The 22,531-nt window shown below is 38.4% G+C and overlaps 1 protein-coding gene across 3 annotated transcripts in view; it reads right to left on the minus strand.

Moving 5' to 3' along the window:
- POU6F2 (POU class 6 homeobox 2) overlaps positions 1-22,531 on the minus strand; it is a 516,807-nt gene that overhangs the window by 383,531 nt on the left and 110,745 nt on the right. For 2 of the 3 annotated variants that reach the window (XM_053553938.1, XM_053553937.1), the window contains exon 1: positions 18,426-18,644. In XM_053553938.1, the coding sequence (XP_053409913.1) occupies positions 18,426-18,591 (166 nt within the window). In that variant the 5' untranslated portion in view covers positions 18,592-18,644. Of the gene's footprint in view, positions 1-18,425; positions 18,645-22,531 lie in introns of those variants that run through there. The other variant, XM_053553939.1, reaches the window with a different exon arrangement.

Genomic DNA, 22,531 nt, shown 5'->3' on the forward strand with positions numbered 1-22,531 from the left:
GTGAGGAAATGAAAGTGATAAAAGAAAGGTAAACTTCAGGAGAACTAACCACACAAATATCTAGAAGATATTGAACTATGCTCATTGAATGTTGCAGATGTTACCCTTCATTTAACATTGACTCAAATAAAATCTGATCCACTCAGGTACCTATTCACTAATAAGAGGACACTGCTGGGTGGTGCCTGTGGCTCAAGGAGTAGAGCACCAGCCCCATATTGCGGTGGTGGTGGGTTCAAACTCTTCCCTGGTCAAATACTGCCAAAAAAAAAAGACACTGCCCACAAAGTGCATTTACTTATTTTAATTTGTGAAAGAGAAAATGAATGGATACATAGAAGTAAGATTACCTTTGTGGTGGTCTTAAAAACTTGTCGATACATTCATTGACACCTTTTTTATAAACAGTAGAGTTAAATTCCCCTCTTCTGGAATATGGTACTGTCTTAATGACTTGATTCTAATAACAGAGGTGGAAGGGGTGCTGCTGACTTCCAAGGACAGCTTAGAAAAGTCTAGTTTATGAAAAGCCAGATTCTACCTGGTCTCTCTCTCAATGCTTGCCCTTAGAACTCAGCCACCACACCTTAAGGAAGCCCAGGTAATGTGGGACAGCACATGGAAGTACCCTGGCCAACAACCCCAGCTAAGTTTCTGGCCAACAGAGAGATCAGCCATCAGACAGGAGAGAGAACAGCCTTCAGCTGATTCCAGCCCCCGCTTTTGGCCTGCATAGCTGACAAAGTGGAACAGAAATGCACTGTCTCTACACAGCCTGCCCAAATCAAAGAATTATGAGCAAAATAAGTGTTGTCATTACATAAGCCTCTAAGTTCTAGAGTGGGTTTTAATTGAGCAATAGATAATGGGGGCAACCATGCAATTGTAACTAAGGTATTTGTACTTGAAGAATCAGCTGTACTCAAAGGACACTTTAGTAGAAGACACTCAGGGCTGCTGGGGAATGCTCTGGCTACACCTGAGGCTAAGCAGGAGGCTGGAGAGCCTACAGTTTCTCACCAGATTTTCCAGCTTTGCTAATTACAAAGGCGTATTTTAGGATTTGTCATTAATAACCTGCCTGGTTGTACCCCTTTTTCTACCAGAAAGGTCTAATTTTTTACTACCCATTAGGGAAGGTTATAGCCAAACACCACTCTGCTCTTTTCATTCATTCATTCATTCACACCCATGCTGTTTGGCTAACATACAATGCCTCCACCATTCTAAATTTGAGATATCAATTTTAGAAAAATGTCTTGTCTATATTCAGTCTGGAGAGCATGAAAAAACTACAGGGGTTCTCCATCTCCACATAACATGAACCTGCTCTTGCTTACTTAAGCAAAACAGAGAAAAGAATTTATTGTAAGAGTTTGACACAGCTTTCAGAGCTCAAGGGAAAAGCCAAAGATCTAGTTGTGAAGAGACAGGAATCAAGATTCTTTCAGGATTCAAGATGGTAAAACTAGTAAACACTCTCCAGAGGCACCACCACTTAAACACACTCTAGCTACTTTTTAGTCCTTGGGTCACAGTTCAAGAAATAGCTTCCCATGAGAAAGCACCCAAGTGTCTACTTTGTAGGATATAATAATCTCTTAGTCCAGGAGAAAATAGAACATCTTTTTTTTTTTAGAGACAGATTCTCATTTTGTTGCCCTCAGTAGAGTGCCATGGCGTCACAGCTCACAGCATCCTCCAGCTCTTGGGCTTAGGCGATTCTCTTGCCTCAGCCTCCCGAGTAGCTGGGACTACAGGTGCCTTCCACAATACCCGGCTAAGAAAATAGAACATCTTGTTTGAGAATCCCACCAAGACTGTATCCAATGGGAGAGGAATCATTTGCCGAAGTCATATCCACATATCGTCCACCCAGTGTCCATCACAACAGCAGATTTATCAACAACATCATTGCTCCCATTATTCATTCTTGGAGCTTCTTCCTCTTCTCTTTAGAGAACTCTCACAGTGGTAAATTATGAAATTCCTGGGTGATGTTTAGTGCTTAAGTTCCTTACCATCTTCAAAGTCCATAAGAAGATGGAATGATTCTAATTTTTTATCATATTCTCAGCAACTAGTACAATACTTAGCATGAAGGTACTCAATAAATATTTGTTGAAGATGTAAACAAGCACATCTTTATCTTTGTTCTGTTATCAATATTTGCTGATATACACGGTTTGCGCAGCATAACAATGTTTTGGTCAATGATGAATCACAAATACAATAGTGATCTCATGAGACTATAATGCCCTATTTTTACTGTACCTTTTCTATGTGTAGATATATAAACACTTTCTATTGTGTTAAATTTCCTATAGTATTCAGTTCAGGAGCATGCTGTATACGTTTGTAGCCTGGGAGCAATAGGCTATACCATACAGCCTGGGTGTGTAGTAGGCTATGTCATCTACGTCTGGGTAAGCACACATCATAAAGTTTGCACATGAAAATCGCCTAATGATCCATTTATCAGAATTTATTTCTGACATTAAGTGATGGATGGCTATACACGTGTGTATACATGTGTATACATAGACACACATGCATATGTAATACACACATACATACATACATAAAATATGTATATATATAACCCCCTGGTGTGTGTATATATATAATATACCCCAATATATATATTTTAACTTCTGTCCCTGGACAGGATTGTAGACTCCTGTGGGTAGAGTCTATTTTCTCTTAATATTCAGTGAGTATTTACCCAGTGTGGATGATGTCCAGAAACATCCAATTCAGAAGCAGTTCAATTCAAAAAACATTTATCTGCCCCTTAATATATGCGAGATCTATTATCTGTCCTCTAGGGTCTGGCTGCCCAGCAAGGGAGGCAGACAAATGCACAAGTCACGATAATACTAGACAAACACTGGAAATGACTGCAAAAGAGGCTTAAAAAAATGAGAGAATAGTTGGAAGGCAGGGGTAGTCAAGATTCACTTGAATGGAGGAAATCAAAAAGCTTAACCAAAATATTTTGACCACAAGAAGAGCGGGGATGGCAAACTGGGACACACTCCATAAGCGTTAATTTTCTGAATAAATTAACCTCTCAGTAAGGCCATTATAAGCACCTTAGAGAACACATCAAGATATTAAATGGTTATTTGTGCCTGGCCCTTTCACCTAATTGAAATGAAGTGAGATTAGCTAACAAGGTATATGGAGTCTATAGATTTTTTGTAAAGCCTGATCGCTGATAGGAAAATTGCATTCCTAAAAGATCAGAAGACCAAGAACCAAGGTGTTCCTGGGCAATCATCTTAAAGAAAGCCTTGGTGAACAAGACCATTTTAATATTTTAAGTAAAGAAGTAAGGCTATAAATTTGTTTTTTAATTTTATTTTTAATTAGGAAATAATTATATACATTTATGGAATACAAAGTGATGTTTTGATATATGTATAATTGGTTGAATTAAATTATGCAAATGACCACATCTATCACACCACATACTTATTTTTTTGTGGTGCAAATTTTTGAAATCTACTTTTTTTAGCAATTTGGAAGGATGCAATGCATTATTATTAACTATAGTCGCTAAAACATATTCCTTCTATCTGACAGAAACTTTCTCCCATTTGACCTGTATCTCCTCTTTCTTTATCCCACTCCCCCAGCATAGAAATTCTTTTAGGGTGTCAAAGATTGTGCTGGATGCAAGATTTTTGCACTTGATCTCAGCCAAAAGGCTGACAAGCAAGATAGAAAATTTTTGAATGACCATGGAACAAAACAGCAGAGGAATCTGTAAAAAGAAAAAGAAAAAAAGGATTTGCTAAAGAAAAAGCAATTCCTCTTTTAAGTACTGATTTTAAGTCAGGACTGATAGAGAATGCATTTAACATTTATAAAAATATGAAAACTTGGAAGATTCCATTGCAGAGATCATTCTAGGTGGTGGCTGGAAGGGAATAAGTGGGAATGGCACACCAGAGCTGGGTGAGAGGCAAAGAAACCTGGGCCCACTCTACACCACAGGTACAGATTTTGTTTCCTCTGTACAATAAAGCCCAACTTTGTATCAGTTTTCCAACATTATTCTTTCCATGCTAACACTACCCAGTGGAGTAGCCAAGTAGAGACAGATCTGAATCTGGATGCCCAACTACAAAACCACAGAGTGACTGGCAATAACATCTGTGACATCTGAGGGGCACAACAGTCTACAAATTCAGTGAAGAAAGTCAAAACTGTCACATTATATGAAGGGGACAATCATTGCCACTGCTTAAAGGAGAATTTGTTTCTTCTACTTAATATTAACACAAACATGTACATTAATTCAATCTGAAAGCTCAATTTAATATTTTTCAGTATCACCAAATATTTATTGACATTGATTGACAGATGTTAAATAAGTGTTTTTAGAAATGCCAATAATTTCTGAGAAATGTGCATGGGGCATGAATATATAATTAAAAATGTGTGGGGTTGCCGTGGTAGCAACAACAGAAAGATATTCCCTTAGTGATCTTGACTACTTCAGTATGTATAAAAAGAACTCGGTTTTAGTAATCTCAACCAAAATTTCTAATATCCCCACTGAAAGTCTTGACACATTTCCTCCCAAACTTGACTTCCAATGTCCATTTAAGCTACTTAAATATTCACAGCATATTCAATTCTTGGAAATGTTGCACCATTAGATTTTTTAAGGTTGGCATCTTATTTTTGGTTCATTCCTTAAAAAAAAAAAAAAAGGGGGCGTAAGAAAGGTTCATTCTTGAAGATTAGGAAGTTCCAATTAAATACTGTCTATAAAAATACCCTAGACTCCAAGTGCTTCTAGTTGCAGTCATGGGCTAATTCCCCACACATGAGTAAGCCTTTAAGAGAAGTGCTTCATTTCGAGGCAGAGAAAAGCTCACTGCTGGGACACTGAAGACTGACAACTTAATCCAATCCTCTCTACTGAAGCAGAGATTATTTTCAATCTGTCTAGCTTGAGTTTTGGCTTTTATACAGAAAGCTAGGTTGGGAAAGTAGATCTTACCACTTGAAACTCCTGCTGATTATTCATATCTGATCCAACTCCCTAGAGTACCTCCATCAGGGTAGCAGTCACTTCACAGACCTTAGAAAGATACTCATTAGGCTAGAAGTATGATCCTCAAAGACACTTTAGTATTACGATGGCTATGTTGCAGAAGAGGAAACCGAGGCATAAGAGCTCGTATACCTCTGCCTCTATGTTAAGGGTGGTGATTTGAACCCTGGTTACGATCCTTCTGCTGCACTGTTCTTCTGAAACTGTCACAACTTCAACAGAATGTTTAAGCATCCTATGAAAGATCTCTGAGCATTAAACTGGTGGCAAATGCTATGTTCCTAATTTGGGTAACAGCGTGTTCAAAGTAGGGAGAAATAAATGGTTGGCCTGGGAGTTGGCAGATCCCCTTGGTGAGACAGTTTACACACCTGGAGAGACTCTGCGCAAAGGCGGCTGCCACCAGGGTATCAGACCCAATCACAAGTTAGAGAGGCATTTGCGGCCACCCACAGACATCTGGTTTCATATCATTTCTCAAGGCCAAAATTACTTTTAAAATCTCTATTATTTGAAAGACTCTCACACTCCAACATTCTACATTTGAAGAGTTTGAAGAGTAACTGCCTTTGTTCCATCCCTTGAAGACCACCTCTTCTATATCTGCTCCAGGATGAAGATTGTGAATTATCGTCCCCTTTGAACAGTGGTTCTCAACCTTACTAATGCCACAGCCCTTTAAAACAGTTCCTGTGGGTCGCGACCCCCAGGTTGAGAACCGCTGCCTTAGAACCTGCTTGTGATCTACTTCTAAGTGTGGATCCTTTCCTAAAGAGACTTTGAGAGAAAGCAGTGACTAATGGACCTGAAAAAGCAAGAAGGGCTGTCATCAGGGGGAAAGAAGCAAGAAGGGTTGTCATCAGGGGGGGAAAGAGCCCCAGAACTTTTCTTTGACCAGAAAGAGCTGGGGGCTGATGCTTTCTTATGGAGAAGTATGGCTAATTCTGAAGGCCTCAGAACTTTTGCTAGTTTTCTGGTAGCCGTTGCTAAAAATTAATCAGGTTCTTTCTAAAAATCGCACGTTCATGTTCAAGTCTTGATAAAGTGTGGTACGGCTGGAATTCATTGAGGACTAGTTACATTCCAGGTTCTCTTTGGGGGCTCCATGTGTCACTCATTTCAACCTCCACACTGCCCTGTAAGGTACCATCCATACGTCCACTTAGAGATGGGGCTGCTGAGGTTTAACCCCACTGCTTACCTTGCCCAGCCAGCTAACAAGAGCCAGACTCAAATCCAAACGGCCCGACGTCAGAGCCCTGAAGCACTACTTTACACCATAAGCCAAACAAACAGGAATTTTGAGTGGAGAATGGAGGCAGAAAATACAAGGAGGAAAAAATAAATCTAATTCATTCTCCCTTTGGACACGCTGGAGAAAGAGTTTCTAAGAATAGCATTTGTGTTTCATAACATATGCATCAAACTCTATGATGAAAACAGTGTGAATGTCATCTGTCACAAATCACTTCATAATCCTTTTTTTCTTCCCCGATTTTTTTTGGGGGGTGTAATAGTTTTTTCCTCTAATTTTGAGGCCTTTGACCAAGAAACAACTTCTGAAAAGCACAATTCCAAAGATTTAAGATTTCCTTCAAAGGTGCCTGAAATGATGAAGTAAAATAGAAAGTCAGTAGATAACACAGACTGTGGACCCTTTCAGGGCGGTGACCCTGTCTTGGTCACTTTCGCATCTTCAGAGTCCATCATAACGGGAGAGGGAGGTGACGGACCATCTGGTGTGTTTCCCACTGAGTCCCCAGAACATAGCCCAGCACCTGTCAAAGGGCAGGTGCTCAACAAATATTTGTTGAATGGATTAATTCACTGTTTGATGTCGAATGCATAAACTGTGCCCTATAGAATAGACCCACGTGATAAACAGGACAGTGCACGGCCTTTGCCTTCCATTCCACGCTGTCCTACACTGCACGGAGGCCCAGCTCCTTGGCTCTGATATGTGAACGTGGCACAAAGTAAGAAAGCCAGTTTTCAAACACTTCACAGGAAAGAAGAGAAATGTGAGAAGCAGAGGCCCGGAGACTTGATGAAAATTCCTAGGAAAAGTCGTTTCAAAGATTTAATATAAAAAGGATCCCCCAATATCCTACTTTTATTTTTATCAGTTGTTTTATTTTGTAAGATTGTTCTTCTCGTTTCTATAAACATGCCCCCACCACCCTCTGAAAATCAAATGTTTCCTTGTATGGCTTTGAGACTGTCAGAGAGCAAAGGAGGAAAGGTGATCAATTTTGTCACAGACTACTACTCATAATAAGTCCTTTATTTATTCTTTCGTGCCCTCTCTGGAAAAGTGCATGTAGACTAAGAATGGCATAAAATGACAAATATAATGACATTGTAATTTTAAATAGTGCAAAATGTTAAAAACTTGATAACCACTGTAAAATAGCCTGATAATTAAATTTATATTGGAAATGTCATCACCTTTGATCTATATATTAAATATATGAAATCAATTTTTAAAGTGTTTAAAAAATAATCTCATCTCTATATATTTATCTCACCTGATAGGCACAGTGGTGCTATCTTACTTTTACCTTGCAGGACGTATTTCATCATAAACACTAATTTCAAATGTTATTAAACCAAAAGCATTAGATTATTTTTATGTTCACTCGTTCAATGTTCAAATATGGCCACATTAAAACAAACCAGCTCAGCTTTCAGCCATCTATTCTAAAATTTTAAGTCATCTGTTTTTTCCCCCTAGGCTGCAAAAGTGTATTACCAAATAAACATCTCAGCAACTAACATAAACGTGCAATTTTAATGCCTTCTAATCATACAAATCAATATGAGATTTTTGTACTTGTGTATGACCTTCTTCAAATTATCCCCCCATTTTGGCTGAATCAGAACGAGTGTGGGCTATTTGATAAAAAACCCTAAGTGTGTGAAATAAGAGCCCTCGCTTCTTCTGCCAGACTCCTCTTGACAGAAAGATGATAGAAGCATCACATCCCTGGGAGAGTAAATGCAAACTGACAAGAGATGAGCCTTTAGATGTTGAATATAATCTTGAATTGTGCTTGAAGTGTCTTATTATCTTGTCTTTTGATGTCTGAAGGGGTGGCTCATTGTTAGAAAAAGGAAAACCCTCCCGCATCTTTGCCATCTTTAAAAATTGTTTGGCCTTTAACAACTGCTTTTCCAACTAATGTCCATTTCTCTGACAATAAATATGGCAGGTCGTCGGCAAGTGACAAACAATTTACTTTACATGGCGCACTTTTATGGGTTTTGAGAGCTCATGTGGAAGTATTTTAAAAAGCCCACGGAAATTAGCAGCATTACAAATGTTAAGAAGACAGATCTCCGTGCATACGCTGATGGAAAGTTACTCATCATGGTTATATCCTGCTGTTTCTGGTTTTATTTCTCACTGGTGCCAGATTCAAAATTTGAGTTCTTTATTTATCATTGACTAAAAATAGCCAGGGAAAATGAAAGAGCAACTATCAGTTCTGACAGATTCCATGAAGGAAATGCACGGACACAGATTTCCAGCACACATGGCAATATCCAGAATGGCAGATAAACAAAGTCCTGTTTCTAAGTGGGAGACCAAGACCAGCCATGGGCGTACGGCATTTTGCCTCTGATCTCAGAATCTTCAGCACTTTTAATTTCCACTGTAGTTTGGGTGCCCTTTACCCTTCCTATCTGTCACTTGTTTTGTGGTTTTTGTTTTAACTTAAAAGTTTAATGATGTTCCCAGTCAATAGGAGTCCTTAGCAGCTAAATCACAGGCCTGCTAGTTTCCTGACACCCAGCCAGATTTTGTGAAAGCTTTCAAGATCTTTTCTCAGACCTCAGTCACTCTAAGAATCCATAAGAATTCTCAAAAGGACCATAAACCGTTAGAGGGTTCAGGTTATTGTATCATTATAAAAACATATTGATACACTACAGATGACAAGATGTGTAGCTACCATTCCAGGCTCCTGCAACCACCTCAGTGCCATCAACAATTTCCAATGTGACCAGTTCTTTTTCTGTAAGCAGGCAGCTTAGACGTACATCCCTTTTAAAGCATGATGCACAATTGTTAACACTTTTCTGATGGCCTGCAGGCTCCAATTGGCTTGTTAGGAAATTACCATAAAGACAGAATATAGTGGGAGAAGTAGACTCCAAACTGTGCAAAGAATAAACCAGTCTACCTGAAAATTTGAACAATGTCTCAGGTAAGGCTCAAGACTGAAGCCTGCCTTAACCTTCCGGATCAAAATAAAATGAGCCGATCAACACCTAAAATGGTGATGTACGCTTCCTCCCCAAAGTTTGTGGAAGTGTTTCCTCATAATGAGGATGATCCCTGTGCTGGATATTTATCCAGCCATAGAATCAGTACAGCATAGAGATTTAATTAAACAGATCCATTAAAATGTTCGCTTTATGCAACATTTCATTCATGCTTCTCTCTTTGCAAATTGTGTGCTTCCTTTTTAACGTGTTTTTCTATTTGCAATATTTTGGTAAGTGAAACAGATATATTGAAGAGAAAAGAAAACCCAGCTCCGATAAAGTGCAGTTCCCCTTACACCATTCGCATGTGTGTACGTTTTTAGGTACAGGATAATATGTTTTTCCATTAGAATTTTTGTTCTCTTCTACCCTTAGTTGATTTTGGCAAAAAGTCACTCTGCAATAATAATTTCTCATGCTTTTTAAACAGCTTCATCCGTTTGCATTTTTAAACTGTATCAGCACCTTAGCCTCTCTGCTACTTTAACACTGATGATTCTTTTCTGCGGGAGGGCACACCAAACCATTAATTTGTAAAAATAAATCTTGCCATATCAGTATTAGAGGCAAACCCACCACATGTGCGGCCATCAAAAACTGCAAAAGGAGATTAATTATTCCACGCTATTTTAATACTAAGAGTTCAGAACGTGATTTATTTATTATGTGCCAGGCACTCTACCTCAGTAAACACACATGTAAATGTGTGTTTATGCACATAGAATGCTTACAGAAACGTGTAAAAAAATGCCTATTGAATAAATGCCTTTGACTTAAAAAAAAGGACAAATATTTATATTGTAATACATGTATATCCTACAAATAGACCAATATTTAGGTTCCCAAAATTTATATCCCAAGAGTCTTCCCTAGCTTAGGTAAGTTTTGTATGCTTTAGAATTACATGTAATTTCTATAAAGTCGAACTGCAGAAAGCTTCAAATTTCTTTACTGAATTAAACTGCAGCAGTTCTGAGGAATCCTGTTGTCCCCTCTGCTCAGTGCCTCATGGAACAAGGCGCTGGAGCTCGGATGCTAGCCCAGCTATGCCTGAAGCAATACTGCAATAGAATTGGTTGCCCTTTATTGGTAAACTATTAAATTTGATAAATTTATCAGGGAGCTGTGTTTTAAATATACCTAAGTACAGGAGAAGTACATTTAAATGAGGCTTAGATAGTAGGAACTAAAAGGAAGTTGATTTTTATAAATCAGCCTTTTAAAATGTTATGATAGAGAAAATATATACTACAAATTTAGCAAGATAATCCGAAGCAGCGGATGAATATAGGAAAAATATATAGAAAAAATAGACCATAACACACACAAATGCTTCATCCAGACAGCATTCCATGTTTTCACTGTGCCCGAGACAGAAAATGTGGGGAAACAAAAACAAAATATGGAAGTGATTAACAAATGGATAAATGGGTACTGTTATTTTAAAACGCTGCATTAATATTTGTTTTTAAATATGAGTTTTTTGGTTTTCACAAACTTTTGTCACACTTCAGGAGTTTTTTGGCATTAATAGGATAAAATTAAAGTAATAAAAGATATTGGGAAAGTATGTCAATTCCAAGAAACACTATTTTACAGGAAAAGCTGAAATACTAAGAAAACTGCTAATGCCAAAACATTTATGGCTGGACACACATATTGTTAAATTGTTTCATGTTGCCTACCATTGGTACATTATGAGTATAAATACCTTCATTTTCTACCTCATTCTTGGACTAAATTAACAGGTTTTTCTAAAAACATTTCTAACCATCTTAGTGAACGCAGGTTTTATTACAGAACCCATCTTCAAATGGTTTCCAGCATAACAAACCTCCTCAGCATTTAGCTTGTGTGTAACGATATTACTTAGTTTCTTTAATTATAACAGATCATTTTTCCTCCTCACATTTTCAAATAGGCTTCACGGCATTTCAGTCCTCCACTAAAAGTGACTTAGACTGTGTTAGTTGTGTTGTTTCAGGTAGCTAATTTATTAGTTATAAGAAACCACTATATTCTTATCACATACAAGATCTTAAAAGCATTTAAATAGGAAAAGTGAGCATGAGTTTTCTTTTAAATTCTCAAATAAAATCCAGATCCTCATATGACATGCTAGGAACTGTAAAAAGCAGCTAATTATTACAAAGACATCGCAAGAGTTAGGCATCTTGATTAGGTGGTTTTTTAAAAATTATCTGTGAATAGTTTTAAGATAAAGTTAATTGGCATTTCTCTGAGAATAACAAACTTTCTTTAACCAAAAGTTATTTACCGTTATTCTTCCCAACTTCTCACACTAACAAGGCTTGATCTATCTCTGATAGCTCATACCAGTAGCACAGTATAGAGTAACAGACATCACTGAACAACTCTATCCTTGCTTCATATTTTTATGAAATCTGATTTTGACAATCAGAAGGTGAGAGAGTTTATATTTAAAAGATGAAGAGCCAACTTAACACATCAAATAATCAGACATCCCGAGAAGGCCCCATCATGCCAAGGCCCAAGTAAATGAGTTTTCAATATAAATATTACTTGAAAATAATTCCCCCCGAAAAGTCCAGTGTCAATAGATTTAAGACCTCATTCAGAGTCATAGCTTGATGAAGTATATCTTCAACTGTAAGATACCATATAAAAAATTAAACATTATGCTCACTTCTCCCAAAGAAAAGACATTTGAAATTTAAAAGGATAAACATTTTTAAAGCAGGACTGGAATAGCATGAATAAAAGAAAAGCTGAACAAAAAACGCCAGCTAAGTACAGAACCCAGGAAGACAACAAACAAGAAAATTCCAGAGCCAGGGTGGATATTAAAGGGAAACCCATCCGCTGGAGAATGGCAACGGTTACTAGGAGCTTTCTCTAGCTACCTCTGCCTTTGGATATTTTTTAAAAATTTATTAACCTGACAGCAGGAAACTTTATACAGATTGCCCCCTGACAGGGCGCCAGTTTGGTATAAACACTTTGCTATCTTTTTCTTTAGCATAAAAAAAAAAATCAAGAAACATGTTAAGTGGATCCAGGTGCATTTTTGGGCAAATGTGCCCGCTCCTCTGATTGCCCAGGGAGGGTCTGAATAATCAGCAGCCGCCCAATGGCAGAACTGAGCCCTCACCCCTTCCTCTTCACCTCTACTTTCTTTTTAATGTGCGAATGTCTGATGTATTATTAATCCTTAAATATAAACCAGCAAGGTCATCAATCAAAGAAAGTACCCATTCCCTCACAAATTACCTGTTTATTGTCAACTAACAAACAAGGTCCACTTGAAACAGTTGATTCAAATCTCATTTTTGAAGTGGGAGAAAAATTTATTTGGTCAATTCTTGAAAAGAACAATGCTAACTATATAATTAAAGCAGATAATTAGGAAAGAAAGCCATCTACTGAAGAGCTGGGCTTTGGGAGCATGGATCTGGAACGCACCTCTATTTATTAATTATGACATGAACTGGGCTGGTGAACTACAAAAACACCAGAATGCGATGTAACCTTTAAGTCAGAAACATCCAAGACATTCAGAAGTCCAACGTGGGATCATTAAAAGGTGGGGTGGTGTGCAGATTAACACCTTGTCTTATTTCCAGTTGTTTATAGGACTATTTAACAAGGAAATATAAGAATCACAGCAATCAAAATAAGAGGGAAAAAAGGTAAACCATATTCACAATGTGACTTGTGAATGTGTTTATCACACAGTGTCCTTAGACGCTGGAAAATTGAACTTTCTTCTTAACAGAGGCCTGACCTGAGCACCCTGGCATGGTAGAGAAAAGGATAGGAAGGCATTAAGAAAGTCCCCACGGACTTTTTGGTCACACATTTTGCCCTGTCCTCCACTGAAGTGCCACTTGGAAATGAGCACAGCTCCATGAACACGCGTGGTGAAAAGTTGAAACATCAGTGCCTCTCTGCGTGGATTTATTTTTCTTTAAAAGCATACACATTTATGCTATTTAAAGTGGAGTTATTTATCAATGCAGCATTACCAATGGTTTTCTGGGGGTGAAAAAACCCACTAAATTGATCAAAATTCACACAGCCTCTCACCAATTTTTTTAAGTAATACCCCAGTGCATTAGATTTTCTTAAATGTAAGAAATGTGTCTAAATGTGCACTTTCCCCTCAAGTAGTCAGATAGCAGCACGACAAGGGCTTGTTTGATGATTAAACCATAACTGATTTTTGACAAATACTTTATCATGCATCCCATTCACCTACACAAATACAGGTTTCTACTGATTTTCTTAAATGACTGTTCTTGCATAAATCGATTACTTATGTTATTTAGTTGATTTTAAAAATATGCTGTTTTAATATTTTCCCAGCAAAATATACTACTTTCAGTGAATTCAGTGTGAATTTCAATTGATATGCTACGGAAACTTTTAAAGATACAGAAGCACGATATATATTTAAAATATAGATATATTTCTCTAGAGAATTTTCCTCATCAACTCTCAGCCAAATCCCTCTTGGGCTTAAGCCCTATGTACTGATTATTGGCTCCAGCATATTTAATCAGAATATTATAAATACCCAAGGTATTGTAACCTTGAGAGAGACGTTTAAATAAAGTAATGAAGACAGTGATCCCATAATGAAGGCCTTCACTTATGCCCAAGCAAGAGACAGCGTCACACCACCATACAGTCCCCACAATGCCTTGCAGTGACCTCCACACTGACCTGCACAGACCACTGTCTCAAGGGGTGACAGACAATTTAGTCCTTTATCCTTTTGTCATTGAAAATGACTCCACCGCCATAAATTCTAATCAAGTCAAACTGGATGGCAATTTGAAGAAAAAAAGGATCTTATAATACATGTTTCTGTGAGAAAGATCACAGAAAGGAAATAAAAAAAAAAAAAAACACAAAATAGGTTGTACATTCTCTAGCATGGAGGAATTACTGAGCCAACTTTCAGCCCTTTCCATCCATTCAGGGATAAACAACTAAAAACACCCACTCTTACAGTATCATTGCACGCAGTTAGTATCATGAGGAAAAACCAACCACGCACTTTTTATTTTTTCAGATACAACACTTATCCATGGTTCTGTGGTTCCATCTCAGCTCAAGTCTCTGAACTGTGTGCCCAATTCATGAACGGTACAACACAACTGAGGAGGAAGCCTCGGAGACCAGCACAGCCACCCAAGTCCCACAGCTGGGACTTAAAGAAAAGCAATCATGAGGTTTACCTTGAAACAATAAAAATTTTCCCAGGAGAAACACTGTTAATAAATCATCTTTCAAATCTCAACTATATAGGGGAGAAAATATTTAGGGCATGTTTTATGAGATCTCACTTCTTCCGCTGACAGTGCATGGGAAAACTTTAGTACAGATTTTTTTTTTCGGGGATATATATTACTTTTATCCTTTCTGAGGCCATTTTCCTGACCGAGTTGTTGATGCTACCATTTGAATTTTAGCATCCAACTTGAAAGAATGTGGAACACTGAATTCTTGATGGGCACAACTAAAAGTGAAGCACCCACATTGACACAAGCACTATAAATGTCACCAGAGAAACACAACCACCTCTTCCTTTTGAGATCGTTTGCCAAAGGCCAGTTTTGAGAATGGTTTCCAACATGTACATCACCAGTCACATATTAAATGACGGCATAACTCATCAGATCACAGATCTCCCACACTGTAAGACACGGCTCCAGATTCCCTTAAGCGCCCCCAACACACAAGCTGTTCTCCTCCATACTGTTTCTTACCGCTCAGAGCTTAACATAGTACAGTCATGAGCTGAGAAAAGAGATAAGTTATTCTACAGACTTCACAAGAATAAATAATGCACCACCTAATGATCTCATAGAGAACCACCGAACCACATGTTTCTCAAGGAAATGTGGATCTAGCTCTCCTAAGTGTACTTTAGTTTCCATGGCTGTTCAAGTTAAGCAAAACGTTACCCCTGATGTAATTACTTTATAAAACACAAGGGCCCTTTTCTGAACTTTCTACTTAGGCTGGCATATGGCTTCTCCGTTCTCCTTCTGGTATTCTGAGCTGCTCAGAGCACTGAAACATTCCGCACAGTATGTTCCCTTTGGATGCTGTTAAGTGCAGAGGTGCAATTTAAGGAGAGGCATAAAAGACCCAATGGTTCCTGGAATTTCCTTTGTTTATCCATAGAGGGCATCGGTATTAGCCTTCCTCCTGCAGTTTTGGGCTGAAGGTACCATACTGTGAGAGAAACAGACTTGTCCTCTGGACTGCTAATTTGAACAAGGCACCGATGGGGGAATAGGCTTCAAAGAAATCTATTTACACTGAAATTTCAGGAACAATAAAAACACTGAGCTCCTCTTGTCTCCTGCTGTTGGTTAATATCTCTCAGAGAAACTAAATATATCAAGATGCACATGATTTGTCTTAATCTGCCCCTTTTATTAAAGAGGAATAGTTTTCAGTAATACCAGGTATATAATAAGAATGGCAGTTTGCAAGAGAGATACTGTTAGAAAGGGATTGCTTGGAGAAAAACATGGATCCTCTCAGTTCAGGAAGAATGCAATTCTTCATCATCAAGAATGCAATTTTTCATTCATCAAAGAGAAGAATCAGAACTATCTCTAAGAACAAAAACAAAGATTCAAACATATGCATGTTTAATAAAATAGTGCTTAAATTGTGTTGCCAGAGTTGCTTAAAATTCTGGAAAGAATTATCCTGGAAAGTTTTAGTTAGTTACATAAACTAGAATTCCTAAAGCTAAGCTTAGTGCTATTAAAAATAAGAGCATAATACCCCCCAAAGCTAAGGAAACCTTGCAAGAACATTGGGGTGCTTTCCTCTTGATCTACCTTCCCTTCTCTCTCTCTCATACTGTCCCCCATTTTTTCTCAAGTTTTCAAAACTGTTAATCCATCAGTTTCTTTACTAATTGGAAACTGTGAAATACTTCCATTGTGTTTAAAAAGCAATCTTGAAACCAAAGACAATTGAGTATGAGAAGAATAGGAGATACAGGATGTAGATTTTTCTGTTAGCTCTCACAAAGTCAGAAGTTAAGAATTTCAGAAAGAAGCTGGGTGCCTTCAAAAATCCACTGCAATTTTTAAATTAAACTACCATTCCTCAGTCAACGGCATCCCACAAAGATTCTCCTTAAAAATACATTTTCAAAAAACTTCATTCAAATCTCTTTGACTCTTTTGGATTTTTTGAAGCTTATTTCTCTCTCTACACATACAAATCGGGGCGAGATGGGAGAATGAATCAACAGCTGTGTTCAACACGGAGAAACGTAAACAACTGGGAAAAAGCCAAGTTAATCAGATCTTTAATGGATGACTTGAAAGAAAACAAGTTAGGACTCCAAGCTCAAGTCTGCAAAATATATTTATTTACTTATAAATGTATGCAAATTTTAGAAACAAATAATTGATTATCTGTAGCTCAATTATCTGTTGGATTTGAAATTGACACTCCTTAAAAATCAAAGAGTTTACTTAATATATTTTAATATCAGAGGGGCCTGAGCATAGCTTTTGCCTGTAATTTACGATTTTATCTGACTTCTACTAGCCTCCTAAAAGGAAATGACTGTTTCAAGACATAACTCTTCCTATATGAATAAAAACTTAGACTATAACAAAATATTTCTTTAGGATGAAAATGTTAAAACCTTTATGCATTGGTATGTAAAATTTATGCATTGAAATTATGAGGTAAAATTGCTGCTTTTCAAGGAAAGGGTAACGTCACAGGATTTCTTGAAACTGGAATCTCTTATATTCTTTAAGGAGAAAACAGTGTTTTGCCAAGAGGAAATTTGGAAAGTAAAGTTTCTCTGCAACATCATTCTAATGTTTGAGTAAGCATTTATAATTAGGGGACCGCTCCCTCCTCTGCAGCTGGACTAGAGTTACCAAACTTGCCAAACAGCTTTCTTTGTAGAGGTTAAAAACAATTAAATAAACAAAGCCTACGTTTTAAACGAAATGAATGACTTTTTAAACAGTCTCTACAATGATGTTTTTCTTTGAAGTTCAGGCGCTTGACTACTTGAGATACTAAGACTAAGCAGTTCTCTGCCTGATATATCTGTGTTTATCAAGTTAGTGTATACACATATGTATGTGCGTACACACGAACTCACACACACATGCAAATAATGAGAAGCAGATGTTTCAGGAGCAATTGTTCTGAAAAGCTAATGTCACTCCAAACCATGAAGTGCTTCTCCCATACAGACGTCTATCAACATCTATCACTCAGGGACCGGCCTCAACACAGCCCTCCCCTTTCTGATTAGAGATCACAGTTGCTTGAGTTGGCTTACAGAGTGTCATCTGTTTGAATGACAGATGTCTTTGCTGGCGTGGCACTCTGCTTGTTCTTGTTTTGTTTATGAAACAAAGATTCCTGAAAGGTCCTGGGCTGCCTCCACTTTTAGCATGAGGCTATAAACACAATGTTAAAGGGGAGAGGGGTAGGGGAGAGAATCAAAGAACCTGTTTTCTTTCCTCATCGCCCTTTTAAAAGAAGACACAGTCATTACGATTGTGATGACAGAATGTTATTTCTTTGAGCCATTTGTAGCCACTTTTGTTTACCTGGCATAGCACGACTTGTATTGATATTTTCAGTTTCTCCTCTCCCGTCTTTAGACGACAGATAATAACTCTTTACTCACCTTCCCCTTAACAAAAGGCTGCAAAGCAACCAGAAACTGAGTCGATATTTATTCAGTAAATGTTAACCAATTCTCACAATGGAACTGATTTCCTGATTATTATGACTACTTTCTTTTTTTTCCCCCCTAATAATCTCCAGCCTGGGGACTCCAGCAAATATTTGACAAGTCAAAAATAGGCAGCAAGTAAGTTCCTTGTTGGTAAAAGTTTGGAGGACATTCTCCTAGCCAGCTGGAATCAGCGTCGGTGGCTTAGCACCTCCAGGATGAGAAGCTCCTTTCCAATACTTACAAGAAAATTGAATGAACAACAGAATAAAAGGGGGGGAGAGAGTGGGGGGCGGATTGCTCTTCCGGACAACATGGTAGGGCTGAAATGAAATACCTAGACAGACTTACCGAAGAGCTTGCTGGGAGTGTCCTGGCTGTCATTTGATTCCACTGGCGCAAGCAGGGGCTCATTCAGCTCGCTGTCTGAAGTAGCAGCCTTGTCCTCACCTCTCAACTCCGCATTCATTTCACTCCGCACTGACAGCAAGGGCTTACTGACTTGTCCAGCTATCATTGGATCCTAGGATGGGCGAAAAGAGTGAAGGGGAGGAAAAAAAAGTGGCAGCTTTAGAGTGCGTGTCCTCTCTGCCTCTCCCTTCCCTCTCTCTCCCTTCGGCACACACACTCTCCCTCTCTCTCTTATCTCTGACTGCTCCCGCTGTTATTGCTGGCTGCAGTCAAGTGAAGAGCTATTACAGATCCGATGAGTTCTCCATTACTCCCCACCCTATTAAAGCTCAACTAGCATGTGAGAGATTCAGGAGGCTTCGGAGGAAAAAAAAAAAAAAAAAAAACTTCTTTGAAAGCAACCTAACCAACACGGCTTTAATTGTGGGATGTGCTTTTGTGTGAATGTTTTTACACCTTGTTCTGTCTTTAATGCACTCAGAAAAAAGAAAGTGCTGGGCTTGTACTTCACCAACATACTAAAAAGGAAGGCGCCCCTATGGAGGAACCACGGACTATTTTAAGAAGCCTTCTCCCCAGGGGAGAAGCAATTAAACCCTATCCCAAGAGCACAGAAAAGAGATAGGGAAAAAAGAGACCTCAAAAAAACGCTTTCAAAGGAATAAAAGATATTTCTTATGTAAATTCTATAAGCACCCTCAGAAGTTGACTTCACAGGTCCCAGATTGGGGACACAAGCTGACCCCAAATCTAATGAACATTTTTTAAAGCAAGTAATACACAACACAACATACAAAAATTGGTTTAAAAAATTTTAAAGGAATTGGAAAAATACTTACAAACTGTGTTCGATAACTCGGATACCTAGAGCATCATACACCCAGAGAATTAAAGAAAGAGAAAACAAAAATCACCTCCAAAAAAGGCAAATTTCCCCCCTAATAATGGAGATCTGCTATCTCTTCAGCTCATCTAGGAGGGCATTTTAGGATCAGAAATATTCTCCAAGTATAGCCTTTTATTCCATTTGCAAACTAAGCTGCACAATGTTGTTTGGGCATAAATATCAGATGCAGAAGGAAAGGAAAGGCAAGAAGTGCCCTTTTTGCGTGATCTAGGAGCTATTTATTGCCAGGTTCATGCCTAAATGGTTCCAGAACAGGAAACAGGTGACCAGCACAGGGAACAGGTGGGGCGGCACGCTCCCGGGTCCCATCATTACATTGGTTGCAGTATGCCTGTTTTTTTTTTTTTAATGTATTCACGCCTAAAAAGTGAATTTGATATGACACATGATAATCTATGAAAATGTTAATCAATACAAATAGTTTAAGCTGTCATCAAATGCACTTCTTTAGTCAATACTCATACCACTGAAAACAATGTCACTGTCACCAGGGCTTAATTTGCACAGCACTTAAATATTGGACCCTGTGCATCAATGCACTTCTTCAAATACTGTAGGTAAACACATTTTCTCCCTATTTGAGGCTGAAGCACTCAGCACGCATTTAGCTGAGCCGAATCCTCCCTTTTGAATACCTTGATAGGTCCACTGGAGGGCAAAATTAATACTTAATTGAATCTCACAGTCATCAAAATAATCAATACTTTTTTATTATTTATTCTTTACAGTCTGTTGACTGTTTCAAACCTCTGAGGGAATGGTGGAAAGGATTCATGGCTTTGAAACACTGTCATTTAACAAGGTAATTTTCAGTGGGGCATTAGGGGTTGTGAAACATATAATAAAACAAAAATGGTGGCTTATAATAGGAAGAAAGAAAAGAATTATATTTCTGCCATCTAACAAAACAGGATAAATAAAAAAGCAAGTGCAGAGAGAGAGGGAGAGAGAGAGGAGGGGTGCAAGGGAGAGAGAGACTGGCTTTTGAAGGGTTTTATCATATCAAGAGCAGAGCCGAGCTTTCATAATGCTGACATTTCTCATCCTGACAATCCTAAACAAGTGGAAAGGATGAGATCGCAGATATCATCTTTCATCACATTCCCCAGCTTAAGAACCAACATGACAGCTCCTCTCCCCTTTACACTGTTAATTACTAAATAAAATACTACTCTCTGTCAGGATCAGATTATTGCAGATAGCAACCACAAACATTTCTCCATTGTTTCCCCCCTCTGAAACGGTGATACCTTCCTTGAACTCTTCACAAAATAAATTAGGCTTGTCTCACTGTTTTGTAAATATCTGAAATGTAATCAATGTAATCAATGTGGTCGATGCGCAATATTGTCAGCCTAAATTTGCCGGTGATAGATTGACATTTTGTTTACTGAGTCTGGTTGGGAGGATTTGGAGCGCTTGAACCTTGGGGGATAGAGGGGTAGGCAAGCAGAGGGGAAAAAAGGTATAATTCTCAAAATCGCCTCAGATTTCTTTCTTGTGTGTCTAGGAATGAATGCATGTTTGTGTTCTTCCGATTCAGGTTGTGGGCAGGGTGGGATAGGAACCGTACGCCTCGCCTCACCTCCTGGTGTTTATAAGTATACTCATCACTTGATGTGAAGAACCCAGGTGTAAATTCTAGTATACTCTTTACTTCACAACAGGTTAAAATAATCTCTCCGATCTAAAGGGAGGGATGTGAGTTGTGGCTTAGAGACACCCAGTCTCTGTGGCTGTACTTCCCATTTGAGCATTTTTTAAGGTAATGCTGATGGCATATTTACTTTAAGAGTAGCCACCCTTATGATAAGCCAAACACAATTATTAATGTGCCAGAGAACATCTTAAATATTAACCCTTAAAATTATTAATGTGCCAGAGAATAAACTTCAAAACGCATATTCTAATTGTGCTGTATTCATGAAGGGTCAAACTAAATTCTGAACCATAGAAAGGAGCTGAAATGCAGCTGCTGAGTTCAAGTGCACTTAAATCTTCAAGATGTTCTGTCTGGCTGATGTGTGCAAAGCATGTACTGGCAGATGGTCTGTATTCACTGACCATTAGCTCTTCTTTAAATTACGTTTATGTACATCATACATGGCTGGGTTCCCAACTACTGCCTCTCTCGGGCTTCAGCTTAGAAAATTCAAGAGTTTATCATTCAAGTACTCATTTGATTTTTTGCCCCTTACAAAACACTTTGCATTTTCCATAATGCAGCTGCAGCCCATGTGTTTGTGTGTGTGTGCATACCTACATATATATATAGATGTGTATGTACACACGCGTGCACACACACACATAACATGGTTAAACAGCAAACTCCCAGTGAGGAGGTGAGCAGACAGCTTTTAATCACAGCTGCAGCCACTGGGGGGTCCATTTGAAAATGTGTCACAAGCAGTAACCACTGAGTACCGTCTTATAAGTGATGGGGGAGTGCCTCTTTCAAGTAGCACTTGGCTTGGAAGTCATCCTCTCCCTGCCAGGAGCCATGGCACTCTGAAATCCTTTCTGCGGGAGTGAAGAAAGGATTTTCTGACACACACTTACACAGGTGCTCACAGAAATGTAAGAGAGCTGCAATTTCAACCTGTACCAGGATCTCTGCAGCAATAAACAGGAACAGAAATAGCCAGTACAGGAGAGGAATAAAATAGAATTGATGGAGATTTCTTACTTGAAAGTCTGAAATTGTTACTACAACAGTAGAAGAAGTTGCGACTTCTCTGCAATTCATGTAACTGGTCCAGTATAGAACAGTGTTGAGTGTGTGCAAGAATGGAATACAGGATGTGCCAATACAGACACCCAGGAGGGTCATCAGAGACCCAAGGATGGATAGTGCAAAGAGAAGAGTCTATCAGCAAAATTGCCACAAAAATTATAACCATGTCCTACAACTGCAATCAACATCAAAACTACACCATGATTCTTTGTCTCCTTGAAGTATTGTTAAAGAACAAAAACTGGTCCTACTCATTGAATACTTTACCAGACAGGCCCTTCAGAAACATCGAATGTTACCCAAACTTGGTAAGGTATTAGCCTCCTTTTATGGGGAAGAGACCGAGGCTCAGAGAGGCTGGGTGATTTGTACCGAAGGTACACAGCTGAATATAAAGCTGAATCT

Source organism: Nycticebus coucang, chromosome 11 (genome assembly GCF_027406575.1).
Source record: "Nycticebus coucang isolate mNycCou1 chromosome 11, mNycCou1.pri, whole genome shotgun sequence".
Classification (NCBI taxonomy): Eukaryota; Metazoa; Chordata; class Mammalia; order Primates; family Lorisidae; genus Nycticebus; species Nycticebus coucang.